Source organism: Podarcis pityusensis (assembly GCF_964106645.2).
Source record: "Podarcis pityusensis genome assembly, chromosome: 1".
Taxonomy (NCBI): Eukaryota; Metazoa; Chordata; class Lepidosauria; order Squamata; family Lacertidae; genus Podarcis; species Podarcis pityusensis.
The window spans coordinates 84,169,557-84,183,573 of NC_138028.1; the positions used below are offsets into that span (position 1 = coordinate 84,169,557).

The 14,017-nt window shown below is 44.8% G+C and overlaps 1 protein-coding gene across 1 annotated transcript; it reads left to right on the forward strand.

The window, feature by feature from the left end:
* The first annotated feature begins 762 nt into the window (after positions 1–762).
* Positions 763–14,017, forward strand: RHOD (ras homolog family member D). The gene is made up of 5 exons (XM_080995785.1): positions 763–1,122; positions 4,010–4,097; positions 9,379–9,488; positions 10,102–10,236; positions 11,180–14,017. Exons 1-5 carry the CDS (start codon positions 976–978, stop codon positions 11,345–11,347), a joined length of 648 nt encoding a protein of 215 aa, XP_080851911.1. The 5' UTR covers positions 763–975; the 3' UTR covers positions 11,348–14,017.

Below are 14,017 nucleotides of genomic sequence, written 5' to 3' on the forward strand. Positions count from 1 at the left end.
CAACTCAAAGTAGTAGGCAAGGACTAAGCAGGTATAAACCAGAAGCCAATCTTCTCTGGCCACAGTCTTCATCATACAGAGGAATGAACTATTTGAAAATGGACACACCACCATTCCCGTAGACTCCTTCACAGGTCCTGCCTGTGTATATAACTGCTGCCCAGCCTGCCAAAGTAAGTTCCCTCCTAGGGAAATAGAAAGCAACCAGATGCTCCCTCAGATTTATAGCAGATAAAAAGACTTATGTGGCGTCAAAGTGCTGGTGAAGATTTAAGTTTGAATATTCAATTAACTCTGTGCAGGTGGCACATGTGTATGTATATAAATTTGCACATGCACTGTTGGCTGTGTTTGTGTGTCCATAACGGAGTATGCATGCATTTTTACACTGGCATCAGAACAAGGATCAAATGTGATGGTACACAACTACACAAAGTGCATGCTTTTATCTATATCACTTCTGTTCTTCTGTGGATTTTGTTGAGTATACCATTGTGTGCTATACCTGTGCACATGTGTAGTCCTGAATGTATGTAAGATATGGGCATGAACAGGATTTAACAGTGTTTAATCGATACATGGGTGATGCCCCCAGTTTCCTTGCTTAGTGAACTGTTTGAAAAGCACTTTGCCGATATGTGAATTTCCCTATCTTCCATTCTATTCGTCATCACCCTGAGGGTGGATGCTTCTGGGAAAGTGTCCCTGTTTACAATCTCCACCCTCTGCCAACCAATCCTTTCACATTCCAGACACACCTGCTGTTCCACATTCACCCTTGGCCACTCTCTCCCACTGACCTTGTGCTGTGAGCCTTGATTTTTAAATGTACAGCAAAGAAAAGAGTCAACCTGCAGATCTCGGCGTGGAAGAGCCCTGTTATACAACTGTCGGAGAAAAGAAGTTATCTCATCTGCCGTTTCCTTGGATCATTGCAAAAGATATCCCTTTGTAGGGCCCTGGGGGCTGGTAGAGATGCAAAGAGGCTTAGAGACTCCAGACCAGTTAGGTGCCAACCGGGAGACTCCAGGAATCCCTGAGATCAAAGTTGTTGTCGTAGGAGATGGAGGCTGCGGAAAGACATCGCTGCTCATGGTCTTTGCAAAAGGAGACTTCCCCAAGGTAAGCCCTGTCTATCCACAGGATTGCTACCACCAATAATATGCTTGTGATTTGCCATACTATATCCTGTCCAAGGAAAACTGTCCAACTTTCAAAGTGGGTTTGGGTTGTTGCTCTTTTTACTGCCCTGAGGTTATCGTTCTGGGAACCTCTAAGATAGGGGTGGTGGGAAAACCTTTTTCAACTCAAGGGTTACATTCTATTCTAGGTAAGGTAAAGGACCCCTGGACGGTTAAGTCCAGTCAAACGTGACTATGGAGTTGCGGTGCTCATCTCGCTTTCAGGTAAGGGAGCCGGCGTTGGTCCACAGACAGTTTTCCAGGTCATGTGGCCAGCATGACTAAACCGCTTCTGGCGGAACGGGACATGGACAGTAACCAGAGCACATGGAAATACCATTTACCTTCCCGCCATAGCGGTTCCTATTTAACTACTTGCACTGGTGTGCTTTCGAACTGCTAGGTTGGCAGGAGCCAGGACAGAGCAACGGGAGCTCACCCCGTCACAGGGATTCGAACCGCAAGCCCAAGAGGCTCAGTGGTTTAGGCTACAGCACCACCCGCGTCCCTTTACCATTCTAGGTAACCTTCCAGGGGCCACATGTAAGAGTCAGGGTCAGGTCAGCAATGTCTCACAAAATGTCAGTGAAGCCTTTATTCAAATAAATATGGTTCAGCCCTAGTGAGCACAGCTACCCTTCCCAGTAGGTCTTGCCCCAATGAGGCAGTAGCGAGGACTAAAGGTCCCTGCCTTCACACCACTCTTTAAGGCCCCTCCTCCCCAGGTTCATTCCCAAGCTCTCTGAAGCTCATTTGTCTCGTCTCTCATCGCTCCACCCTCTTCATGCATCTGTGGGTTCTGGAAGTCCGGGGCAGAGGGGAGATTGTCGCAACAGGAGGGGGAGATTCCCTGGCTTCTTCAGCAGCCTGCCTCCACTCTGCCTCTTGCCTCCCCTCCTCTCCTGCCTCTGGACTGCTCTCTGCCACAGCCTCTTCCTGCTCACTAAAGCCTGTTACCACTTCAACTTCTGGCACCTCCTCCTTCCACTCTGCTCCCTCTTCTCCCTCTGACCTCTAATCATCATCCCAACACCAATTCCCTGGCTCTGAGCCTTCTTCCTTTGGGAATTCCCTTGGGGGTTCCCCAGCTGGAGCCTCCCACCACTCCTCTGTGTCCAACCAGTCCATGACACCATATGACAGAAATGGGCAGGGCCAGAGGCAATTGTGGGTGGAGAAATTAACGTAAATACTAGCTCTGTGCAGGAGGCTACACTCACCCATCCCTCTCTGTCAACCACCCAGGCAAGGAAAAGGCATCATCAGGGCTTAAGGACACATTCCAGTCTGGCAAAACTACCCAAGGAAAGTGGGACTGGTGACAGGGTGGGGTCTGGGGAAAGGGTGTGTTTAATTAATTAAATGTATTAGTTTTATACATTTATGTATGGCCTGGGGAGAGTCCTAAGGGGCAGATAGAGAGGCTGGGGGTGTCAACTTTGGTCTCAGGCCTGAGTTTCCCCAACCCTGATCTAACATGGTAAATTCTACCAACAAAAACAAGGTAAGCAAGTTTCTCTCACCATCTCCTTGGAGTCGTGGGTAATGGGACCCTTCTCTGGTACTTCTCTGGAACAACTCCAGTAGGGAAAACTCAAGCTGTGACTAAGAGTACTACTGGTCAGTGTCACCAAACTTCCTTTCACAAAAAAAACCCATTTATTTAGTTGCCAATACTGTTGCTATACAAAAGAAGAGGGACGCGGGTGGCACTGTGGCTTAAACCACAGAGCCTAGGACTTGCCAATCGGACGGTCGGCGGTTCGAATCCCCACAATGGGGTGAGCTCCCATTGCTCGGTCCCTGCTCTTGCCAACCTAGCAGTTCAAAAGCACGTCAAAGTGCAAGTAGATAAGTACCGCTCTGTCAGGAAGGTAAACGGTGTTTCCATGCACTGCTCTGGTTCACCAGAAGCGGCTTAGTCATGCTGGCCACATGACCTGGAAACTGTATGCCGGCTCCCTCAGCCAATAAAACGAGATGAGCGCCGCAACCCCAGAGTCAGCCACTACTGGACCTAATGGTCAGGGGTCCCTTTACCTTTACTGTTGCTATACAAAAGAATTTGTCTGGTGTGCATTCTCCAGTGGTGCCCACTAGGGGTGGTTGGGGAGGACCAAAAATAGGTGGGGCCAGAATCAAGGACAGGGAGATCCGACTGATTCTAGTTCTGCTCCCATCCTCCTCTTTGCTGAGTTGCACCTGAGCAACCCTGAGGCTAAGGAGGAGGAATCTGATAACCAGGTCCACCCCGATGGCTGTTTGTAAGCACAGGTGGGAGGCAGGTGGGAACTGACTGAGAGCAGACAGAGGGTGATGGGTCACTGCCACATTCTTCCTAATGGAGCAGTCACTTCTGGTGTTCTCAAAAGGTAAGCCCACCTGGCAGCAAACACAGTACATGGATCAGTAGCAGATGGTGACATGGGATGGGGTGGGGTGGCTGTGCTCACCTCACCGCCAGACTTTTCATGCTGCTTACTGGGAAGAAGAAAGGGAGGGGTGATGCAGGGGTGAGGCCAGTGTGGTGCAAACACAGAAGCAGAGACAATCTCGTGCTCCTGCAGGCGCATTTGCACTGCACTAACCTCACCTCTGCACCTCCCAGTGAGCAGCAACAATGTGGCTGACCAGAGGTCAGGTGAGTGGCAGTGCCCCACCAGGCCATCTGCTCCTGACATTGAGCAAAGGCTCATTTGAGCAAAATGTTGAGGAAAGGGATCCACGATAGTATCTTGAAGAAAAAATGTTGGAATGGAGATAGAATACAAAACGGTCCTTTCCCACAGACAAGGCAAAAACATCTCTTTCTCACCTTCCTCTTCTAGGTTTACATCCCAACAGTATTTGAGAAATATTCAGCCCCCTTCCACATCAACGACAAGCAAGTGAATATCAGTCTCTGGGATACAGCAGGTGTGTGCGTCAGGGTAGCTGAAGGGGAGGGTTACAGACAGTCACATTGGAAGGTGGCATATTATCGGGTCATATTATGCTGAGAATGGGTGTGCTGTCAAGTCATATAGGCATCATCAACCAGGAGAAAGCCAGGTGTGACACAGATTTCTGCATATTCATTGTGGCCACTGAGATCTGTCGGCTGGAAAGTAGGGTTGCACTTTCATAAGGACAATTGATTTTGCTATGTCAACTATACAGTGGTACCTCAGGTTACATACACCTCAGGTTACATACGCTTCAGGTTACAGACTCCGCTAACCCAGAAATAGTGCTTCAGGTTAAGAACTTTGCTTCAGGATGAGAACAGAAATCGGGCTCCGGCAGCACGGTGGCGGCAGCAGGCCCCATTAGCTAAAGTGGTGCTTCAGGTTAAGAACAGTTTCAGGTTAAGTACGGACCTCCGGAACGAATTAAGTACTTAACCCGAGGTACCACTGTACAATTATATCAAAATGTGCTTTCCCTTTTGCAATAGTACATTTCTTACCATGGGCTAGCTGGGGGGTGGGGATGGGCAGGGCTTTGGGCATAAGCCCTGACCCCGACTTAGGAACATACCAAGGTGCCAAGCGAGCTCTGTAAAGCACTTGTGTCGACAGCCCAAGCCATTTGGATGTTCCAGTGATTGGCCAGGGCTTTAATAGGAGCGCCAGTCATAGCAGCCAGAAAATCCCTGCTTTCAGTGTATTTGCATTCTTTTAAATGATCATACGCTACATTTTCTGTGTTGCTGATGAGACTCCTTTTGGTTGTGTGAAGCGATACATACATCAAACAAACTAAACCTAAATTAAACTTGAGTGGGGTGTTACAGATGCTACAAGCTCCCTGATAGAGATTTTTGTTCAAAGAGGCAGTATCAATAGATTGTTAAAATGCTTGGGTGGAACCCCCTTCCCCAAAATGTCACACGGGTAGTAAGTATTACTCACTTAGGTGGAAACTACATTGGGAAAATAAGGATGAAAACTCTGCTTAAAGAATACAGTATGTGGAATATTTCTTCAAAAGAAATTCTCTATTTTTAAATGTAGAGTAGAAAACAGAACAGAAGTTGAACTTAAACGTGTAAATAAAACATATCTTAATATTTGGAGGGCTTATTTATTTATTTATTTATTTACTTACTTACTTACTTACCTCCAAAAGTCCATATTTTCATGGTACAACCTCCTGGAAACCTTACTGAGCATTTTCCTGATTTGTTGCAGGGAGGTTAGATGACCTTGGCTATTTAAGGAGCCTTCGACCCTCCATTGTCTCCCGAGGTAGATGGATGCCAACCAGTTCTGATTCCTTTGTAGGGAGGTTAAATAACATTGCATCAAAGCAGGTGTCACCACCCCACCCACCCCCACTTTCCAGTGCATTTTCTGGTCACTTTTCTTCTTGCAAAAATGTCAATCTTTTGGAGAAGTTGGTTTCTTGAGCAAGAGCTCCCAATCAGCTGTAACAGCACAACCTGAATGTGCCGGTACTGTATATGACTGGATCCTGGTTTGTGACTAAAATGTTTCCTTCCAGTAGGTGGCAGTCCAACCATATTTGCACACACAATACCTCTCCTGTTAATTGAAAGCACATTCCCCCCCCCCCCCCGCAAAGAATTCTAGGTATTGTAGTTGGTTTAGAGCTGCTGGAAATTGTAGTTCTGCGAGGGGTAAACTACAGCGACTGAAACTTTTTGAAAGAAATAATGTGCTTCGGCTGTGCTTTAAAAGTATAGTGCGTACACAGCCCCAATATGAGGAAGAGAACTTTCCTGTGAATCCTGGAAATCTGTTCTGTTAGAAGTCATATTTTAAAATTTCTGAATTTCCAGAGTGGCCAAGCAGGGTCCTGATAGTGCTTAACTAGGTTATCTGAGACAGGTTTCTGAGGGAAGACAAAAGGGAAAGCCTCCCTCACTCCACTCCCTGCCCTCAGGCACATGTTCTTATTACACTGGTCAACAACAAATTTGTTGTCTGCGTTTTTTCAGTTGATTTAGGACAAATCTGATGCGCTGAATCCAAAAATCACATTGGTTTTGCTCAATCAGGTCAAGTTTTTTGAGCTATGGCCACATGTTTTTTTTTACGTTTTTGTTCACATGTACGCTTGTGTGGAGCATTTTAGAAGAAGTTGGTGGGGGTAAAATGCCATGTTGAATAATTGTTTTGATTGGAAATGATTATTTTAATGACAAGAAGTATTCAGGTCTGATAGTTCTGGGTGATTATGTCGAAAAGGGATCAGTTTGAAATCATAAAACCTCGAAATCTTCCATAAATTGGTGCGGCTCCTTAAATTGGTGGGATCAACAGAAAGAACCGGAGCAGCCTCAAGTATCCTGATCTTCAATCAGCACGTCGTCCTGTAGCTCATTGTGATGAAATTCCAGTGCCTATCTTTGGAGAACTTCCTGACATTAGTGAACGAAGATGCCTGCAGTGTTGAAGGACATGAAGAAGAAGAAGAAGTGGTTCTTGAAGATGATGCTCCACATCCATTTTCCCAAAAGGAGTTGAATGATCTAGTTCACGACCTCAGCTTGTCAAAGGACTCTGCCGAACTGTTGGCATCCAGATTGAAGGAAAAAACCTCCTCTCTGACAGTGCTCGCATCAGCTTCCTCCGCAACAGGCATCAAGAGTACCTCCGTTTTTTCACAGAAGAGAAGGACTTGGTGTACTGTGCAGATATTGCACAGCTTCTGCTCAAGCTTGGAGTGCCACAGTATGAACCCAAAGATTGGAGACTGTTCATTGACAGCAGCAAGCGATCACCGAAATGTGTTCTGCTACACAACGGCAACCAGTTTGCCTCTATACCCCTGGCTCACTCGACTACACTGAAGGAGAACTATGAAGCGGTGAAGTATGTGCTGGAGAAAATTGGTTATAATCAGCATAAGTGGTTTATTTGTGTTGACCTGAAGATGGTGAACTTTTTGTTGGGACAACAGTCTGGCTTCACCAAGTACCCATGTTTTCTGTGCATGTGGGATAGTAGGGACCATGCTCAGCATTACACGAAGAAGGACTGGCCTGTGCGGGAGGAATTGGTACCTTGCAAAGAAAGGAATGTCATCAACGACCCTCTGGTGGACAGAGACAGAATGCTCTTCCCACCACTGCACATCAAGCTCGGCTTAATCAAGCAGTTCACCAAGGCTCTGGACAAGGATGGTGACTGCTTCACTTACTTGTGCCAGGCTTTTCCAGGATTGACCATGGAAAAGTTGAAAGCTGGCATCTTTGACGGTCCTCAGATCCACCAGCTCATCAGAGATCCAGAGTTTGGAAAGTCAATGAACGAAGTGGAACTGGAAGCATGGAAGGCATTTGTTCTGGTAGTGAAGAACTTTCTTGGCAACAAAATAAGGCCAGAAACTACGCAGAACTTGTCAACAACATGCTGACTGCTTTCAGAAACCTGGGCTGCAACATGAGCGTCAAGATGCACTACCTATTTTCACATATGGACCGGTTTCCTGAGAACCTGGGTTCAATGAGTGACGAGCAGGGGGAGAGATTCCATCAGGACATGAAAGAGATGGAAACCAGGTATCAGGGTCGCTGGGACACAGTCACGATGGCTGACTACTGTTGGACTCTGAAGAGAGACCTCCCTGCCGCTGAGCATTCCAGGAGTTCCAAGAAACGGAAGTTCAAGCCCTGAATTTTGAAAAATGGTGAAGCAACATGCAATTTACGTGTACTTACCTTTATCAATGCCCACCATTCAGTTTACAGTAAACCTGACCTGATGGAGAGAAACAGATGCCATTTCCTGATTCAGCAGTGCAAAAATACCCTAAATCAGTTGTAGAAATCTAGACAACATTCAAAAAGTAAAAAATTGTTGCCCAGTGTTATGAAGGTATCTTTTAACTGATAAGGATGATAAGATTAACAAGTTAGAATGCAATGCAGCAATATTCCCCTAAGGAAATGCAAGTGGTGGCATTTTTTGGCTTGCTTAAATATAAATTAATCAGATGTTAATGGCTCAAACATTCCATTTAAAATTTCATTTTCAGTAGGAACCTGTCTCCATGCTAACCATGCAATCTTGCAGTAGAAAGGCTGAATTGAAATCATCTGATTAAAAAAGGTCTAACCTGATGGACTTGTAGAAGCCAGTTGGCCCTTAACCTGTTAGACTCGGGTCCAACCATCTGTTGTTGATACAACACCACACTTTGACTAGTGTGATCGGCAGAGTATGCGTAGCTCCAGCAGATTCTTCCAGCATAACATTCAGAGTCTTCCTGCTTTCCAGTAGACCACCATGTCCAGAGTTCCCGGTTAAGACAACTCCTTTCTCACTCAGTTCAGTTCAAAGTACAGTGGTACCTCAGGTTAAGTACTTAATTCGTTCCGGAGGTCCGTACTTAACCTGAAACTGTTCTTAACCTGAAGCACCACTTTAGCTAATGGGGCCTCCTGCTGCCGCCGCGCCGCTGGAGCCCGATTTCTGTTCTCATCCTGAAGCAAAGTTCTTAACCTGAAGCGCTATTTCTGGGTTAGCAGAGTCTGTAACCTGAAGCATATGTAAACTGAAGCGAATGTAACCCGAAGCGAATGTAACCCGAATGTAACCCGAGGTACCACTGTATAAAGCTCTCATGGCACAAGACAAGCATAAACATGCTTAGCTACGTTAAGTGATGTAGGTACATCATGAACTAATCTACTATAAAATACAATTATTCTGGTCTTAGAAATAAACATTTCAAAGATACAAATTGACAGAGAGATCCACTAGCACTTTGCCATGGTAGCTCACCATGCTAGCTCACCATGCTATAGCATGTAACCTTCAGTTTCACGACATTTATGCTTTGCACTGAGCAGTGAACACCTCACACTGCTAGCAAAAGCAGTCTTGGCTTTATACCACCAACACCACCCCACTGCACATACACATGTTCCTTAGAGAAAGGGACGGTGGGCGAGTTGTGCTTTAGGCATTTATCCTTGGACCGTTTCTAACCACCTGGCTCCTTCTCTAAGCAGAACCCAGTCATAGAGGATGTGCAGTTCAGAACACGGCCCAAGCATTTAGTGCAATTTCACCCATTCCCCCCCCCAAAAAAATTACACCAACATAGTTGTTAATATTTTGGACAGTGAAATGCAACATGAAAGGGGGATATTTATTAAAAAGCATTTGTCCTCGGCAAGGAGCATTTGCATATTGCGCTATAGAGGTGAAAGCAATGCGTACAACTTTGTCTCCACTCCACCTAGGGCAGGACGATTATGACAGGCTCCGCCCCCTCTCCTATAATGGGGCTCATGCAGTTATCATGTGCTATGATGTCACCAGCCCTGCCAGCTTCAACAACATCCTCACAAAGGTAAAAAAAAGGCTATGCAGTAACTAAGTCAAGGCTATCTATGAACTCGGTAAGAATAGCTGCCTCTGGAGTCTATGGAACAGGTGATATAATAATAATGTGATATGATAGATAGATGTAGATATAATCTGCAGATTTGCACCCAACATTGCTCAGGAATTTTAATATACCAAAAAAAATCAGTGTCGTCTTGAAAGCTGCAGTCCACCATCTTGATTCAAAATGGTGTCCAGTTGTACCCTAGCATCGATTAAGCACACAAATTTCCTGTGTGTGTGTGTGGTATAATCAAATTGGTATGCCAAGTTGGCATGCACACACACAAACATTACCAGAGAAGGTCACTACAGCATTCCTGAAGCATTGAAAGAGGGGAAGTAGTAAATAGGAAAGGCATCATTTAGCAGATGTGGGTGCCTTATTTAAGGAAACAATTCATTTTTGTTAATATAGTGAACAAACTAAACATTTTAAGTTGTGGTTCTTCAGAAAAACCTCTATTAATTTCTCTGCTCATTTATATATCAGGATCCAGCCCCTCACCGCCATGTTACTTACTCTCTCTCTCTCTCTCTCTCTCTCTCTCTCTCTGTGTGTGTGTGTCCCCTTTTAGTGGTACCCTGAAGTGAACCATTTCTGCAGAGGGATTCCACTCCTGCTTGTTGGATGCAAGACAGACCTAAGAAAGGACAAGGTTCTGCTAAGGAGGTTGCATCAGGACCATCTAGAGCCCATCACATATCAGAAGGTAATACAATCAGCAGATAGCTCCTCTGCACCAGCCTCACACGGGCAAGAGTCAGCACCAATGGACTTCCACACTAAACAATATGAATCCCACAGACATGTCTCTGGGACACAGCAGACATGTTGTTGTTTTCACTTCTGCCCACATGGTCATTCTTGCCAGAGCCCCATCCTTGCCAGGTGCTGGTAATGAGGAGTTGCAACCAAATATTAGTTAAAGTATGTGTTTGCAATGCAAAGGAATTTCTTCCTAATAGAAGTTTATTGAGCAGGAGCAGCCCCACCACTGAGATGGTCAAATCCAGGCACCAGCTTTTGTCTTGTCACAAAAGGGCAGAAAATTTCTTACTCTGGGATTCAGTGTGGATTTTCTGTTTCAGGAAGTGAAATGTTATGGACCACACCTTATTTTCCTTTTGGTAGGGTCTTCGCTCTCCTCCCTTTCCCTAACAAGATCTGTGACGTACAATTCAAAGTGTTGGTGCTGACCTTTAAAGCCCTAAATGGCCTCGGCCCAGTATACCTGAAGGAGCATCTCTATCCGCATTGTTCAGCCCAGACACTGAGGTCCAGTTCTGAGGGTCTTCTGGCAGTTCCTTCACTGTGAGACGTGAAGCTACAGGGAACCAGGCAGAGGGCCTTCTGGGTAGTGACACCTGCCCCGTGGAATGCTCTCCCATCAGATGTCAAGGGAAAAAGCAACTATCTGACTTTTAGAAGACATCTGAAGGCAGCCCTATTTAGGGAAGTTTTTAATGTTTGATGTTTTATCGTAGTAGTAGTAGTAGTAGTAGTAGTAGTAGTAGTAATAATAATAATAATAACAGCAACAACAATCTTTGGGAGCCACCCAGAGTGGCTGGGGTATAAATATAAATTTATGATGATGATGCTGATGACATTCTCTTCTTCTCCTCTTTCCCCCTCCACACACACCTTTATAGGGAGAGACTTTGGCCCGGAATCTCCATGCAGTTGCCTACCTTGAGTGCTCAGCTCGTTTCCATGAGAACATCATCGACATATTCACAGAGGCTTCCAGAGCAGCCTTGAGTACCATGAAGAAGAAGAAACGCAGGCGCAAACCCAAAAGGACTTGCCTGCTTTCCTGATAGCCAGAGTAGATCAACATGTCAGCAGATGGATGGAACCAACAGTGGAGGCTTGGTGGGGTGTTTGGCAACTGCCCAGCACCCCACACTTTAGGGAGCCCCTAAGTCTTGTACAAAATCCTGCTTGCCTCCTTTATGGTCAGTCATTCTCAGCAGGATTTCAGTTGAACATAAACTTGGGAGAGGCTGCAATTACAGTGGATTGATTGAGGACTTTGCTTCCAAGGAGGCTCAAAACAGCTCATTTCATTAAACAGGGTACTAGAGAATCTACTTTTAAGTGATCAATCATTATACCATTATTTATCAGTGATCTGACTACCATATGTTCCTCCTACCATGATATTATATAATAAGCTTTTAGATTTTTTTAGATTTTTAGGGTTTCCTCGACATAACAATTTGTTTCTTTTTGTTTATGACTTGTATCTGTGTATTTACAGTGTAGTATTAGATAATGTATTCTTGCACAGTCTCCCTCCATTTTGATTCAGGCATACCTCACTCAGGGGCCCTCTTCCAGAAAACACGAATCCCGACTTCTGACACCAGTGCTGCACACCACCCCAATCTCTGAGCTGTGCAAAATTCCAGGGGTTCCAGGTGCTTTGTCCAGGGTCCATGTTTCATTTTGGGAACAAGGCACATAAGAGACTGTGGTGTCTTTATGATATATAGTATATTTATACGTATATACAAACTGAGCCTACGATGGAGGGGTTCACAGCATTAACACTCCAAGAGGGTCTTGCTTCTCCTATAGGTGCAGCCTTGGATCCAAACAGACATCAGACATCATGCCCTGCCTGCTACTTCACTTCTCCTGGTCACATAACTCCCAACACTGCTACTCCCAAGTTTTGGCTTTATCTGTTGGGGGAAAGGTCCCACTCATTTGCCATCTCACACCAAGCACCTTTTGATCCTTTGTCGTATTAATGGCTCATCCACCATGCTACCACCTCAACACAGGAGAATAGCCTGGCTTAATTAGCTTTGGACACTTGCTAATTCTAGGGGAATTAGAAGTATCTCGTACACAACTTCATACGTGTCTGGCATATACTGTAGTTTTAACACCCTAGCTTTAATTAAATTCTAACAGCTACTAGACCCAGCAAATTAGAGATGTCTAGCATCCACAAACTCATAATATTCTCCACTCCAGTTGTATTAAAAATTGACCACAATGAATGTATTACGATACAATTGTATTTCCATTGCAGTTTCATGTAAAGAATCAAGTGAAATTTTATGCCTGACTTGCTTTCACTCCTTTAAGGGGCCCCAAATGACTTTCTTGCCCAGGGCCCCCCAAACCTTAGGGGCACCAGAATGTACCAGCTTAAAATCAAGCCTCCAAGATCTAGTGACTTGATATCTGCTTGCTTTTAGCAGCTGGCTTAAGTGGAGAAGATTAGTAGATGGTCTTAGCTTCTGGATCTAAATGTCACGAGAATCAGGAAAAGACCTCCCTCCACATATTCCATTTGTGTTTATACCAGGCCTAAAATATGTAAACCCCACCAGCCAAAGGCAGCCTACCAGCCACTCAATAAGCCTCCTGTTTTTGCTGTCTGCCTAAGATTGCAAATGGAGGAGTTGTCAAGTGCCTGGCATGCCACAGGTAGCAAGCAGGCTGCAATCAGCTTCTTTAGGACAGGTTTACACCAAACCTTAAAAGAAGAAGAAGAGTTTGGATTTGATATCCTGCTTTATCACTACCCGAAGGAGTCTCAAAGCGGCTAACGTTCTCCTTTCCCTTCCTCCCCGACAACAAACACTCTGTGAGGTGAGTGGGGCTGAGAGACTTCAAAGACGTGTGACTAGCCCAAGGTCACCCAGCAGCTGCATGTGGAGGAGCGGAGATGTGAACCCGATTCCACAGATTACGAATCTACCGCTCTTAACCACTGCACCACACTGGCTCCCACCTTCTAAATTTGTTGTCCACTATATCCACCCAAGTGCTTATGTCTTCCATGTTGTTGATTGTCAACACTGTCCTTTCCAGAAAATTATGTTTCCTGAGAAGCTGCAGTAGAGGTTGTTAATTTCACACATTTTGTTTCATCCTTTCTGGGACCTGATTTTGCCTTTAGTCAATTTAGGCATCTATAATCCTCAGACAGAGCAGCTGGCAACAACTACAAGCACCTGGCCACAATGAGTGATAGTATTCCAAGTCACCCAAAGAACAGGTTTTCTCTGCTACTTATAAGGTTTCACTAGATATTGACCAAAAAGTGTGTCTGTTCTGGGTTACTGTTTTTTAAAGTCACTACTTTGTTTTTGTACACTACTTTGTTTTTGCCCTGGGGATTATCTAATACTTATTTCCCCTAAATTGATTTCTGAATTTTGAATTTTATTGTTATTAATGTTTTTATACTGTATTTTATGCTACTTTTAAATTTGTTGTTAGCTGCCCTGAGCCCAGTTTTGGGTATAAATTATTATTATTATTATTATTATTATTATTATTATTATTATTATTCGTCCCTGAGCTTTCCGATCAGTTTTGCCATTTCAGCTTGATTTGCCATTCCTCTCTGGTAGGGGCTTTGTCTTATTCCATCTCTGGGCTAATAGCATCTGTGTCATTTCTGTTCCTTTGGGATGTCAGTACCTACCATTCCTAATAAAAAGTCTTCTGGTTATTTTACAGAA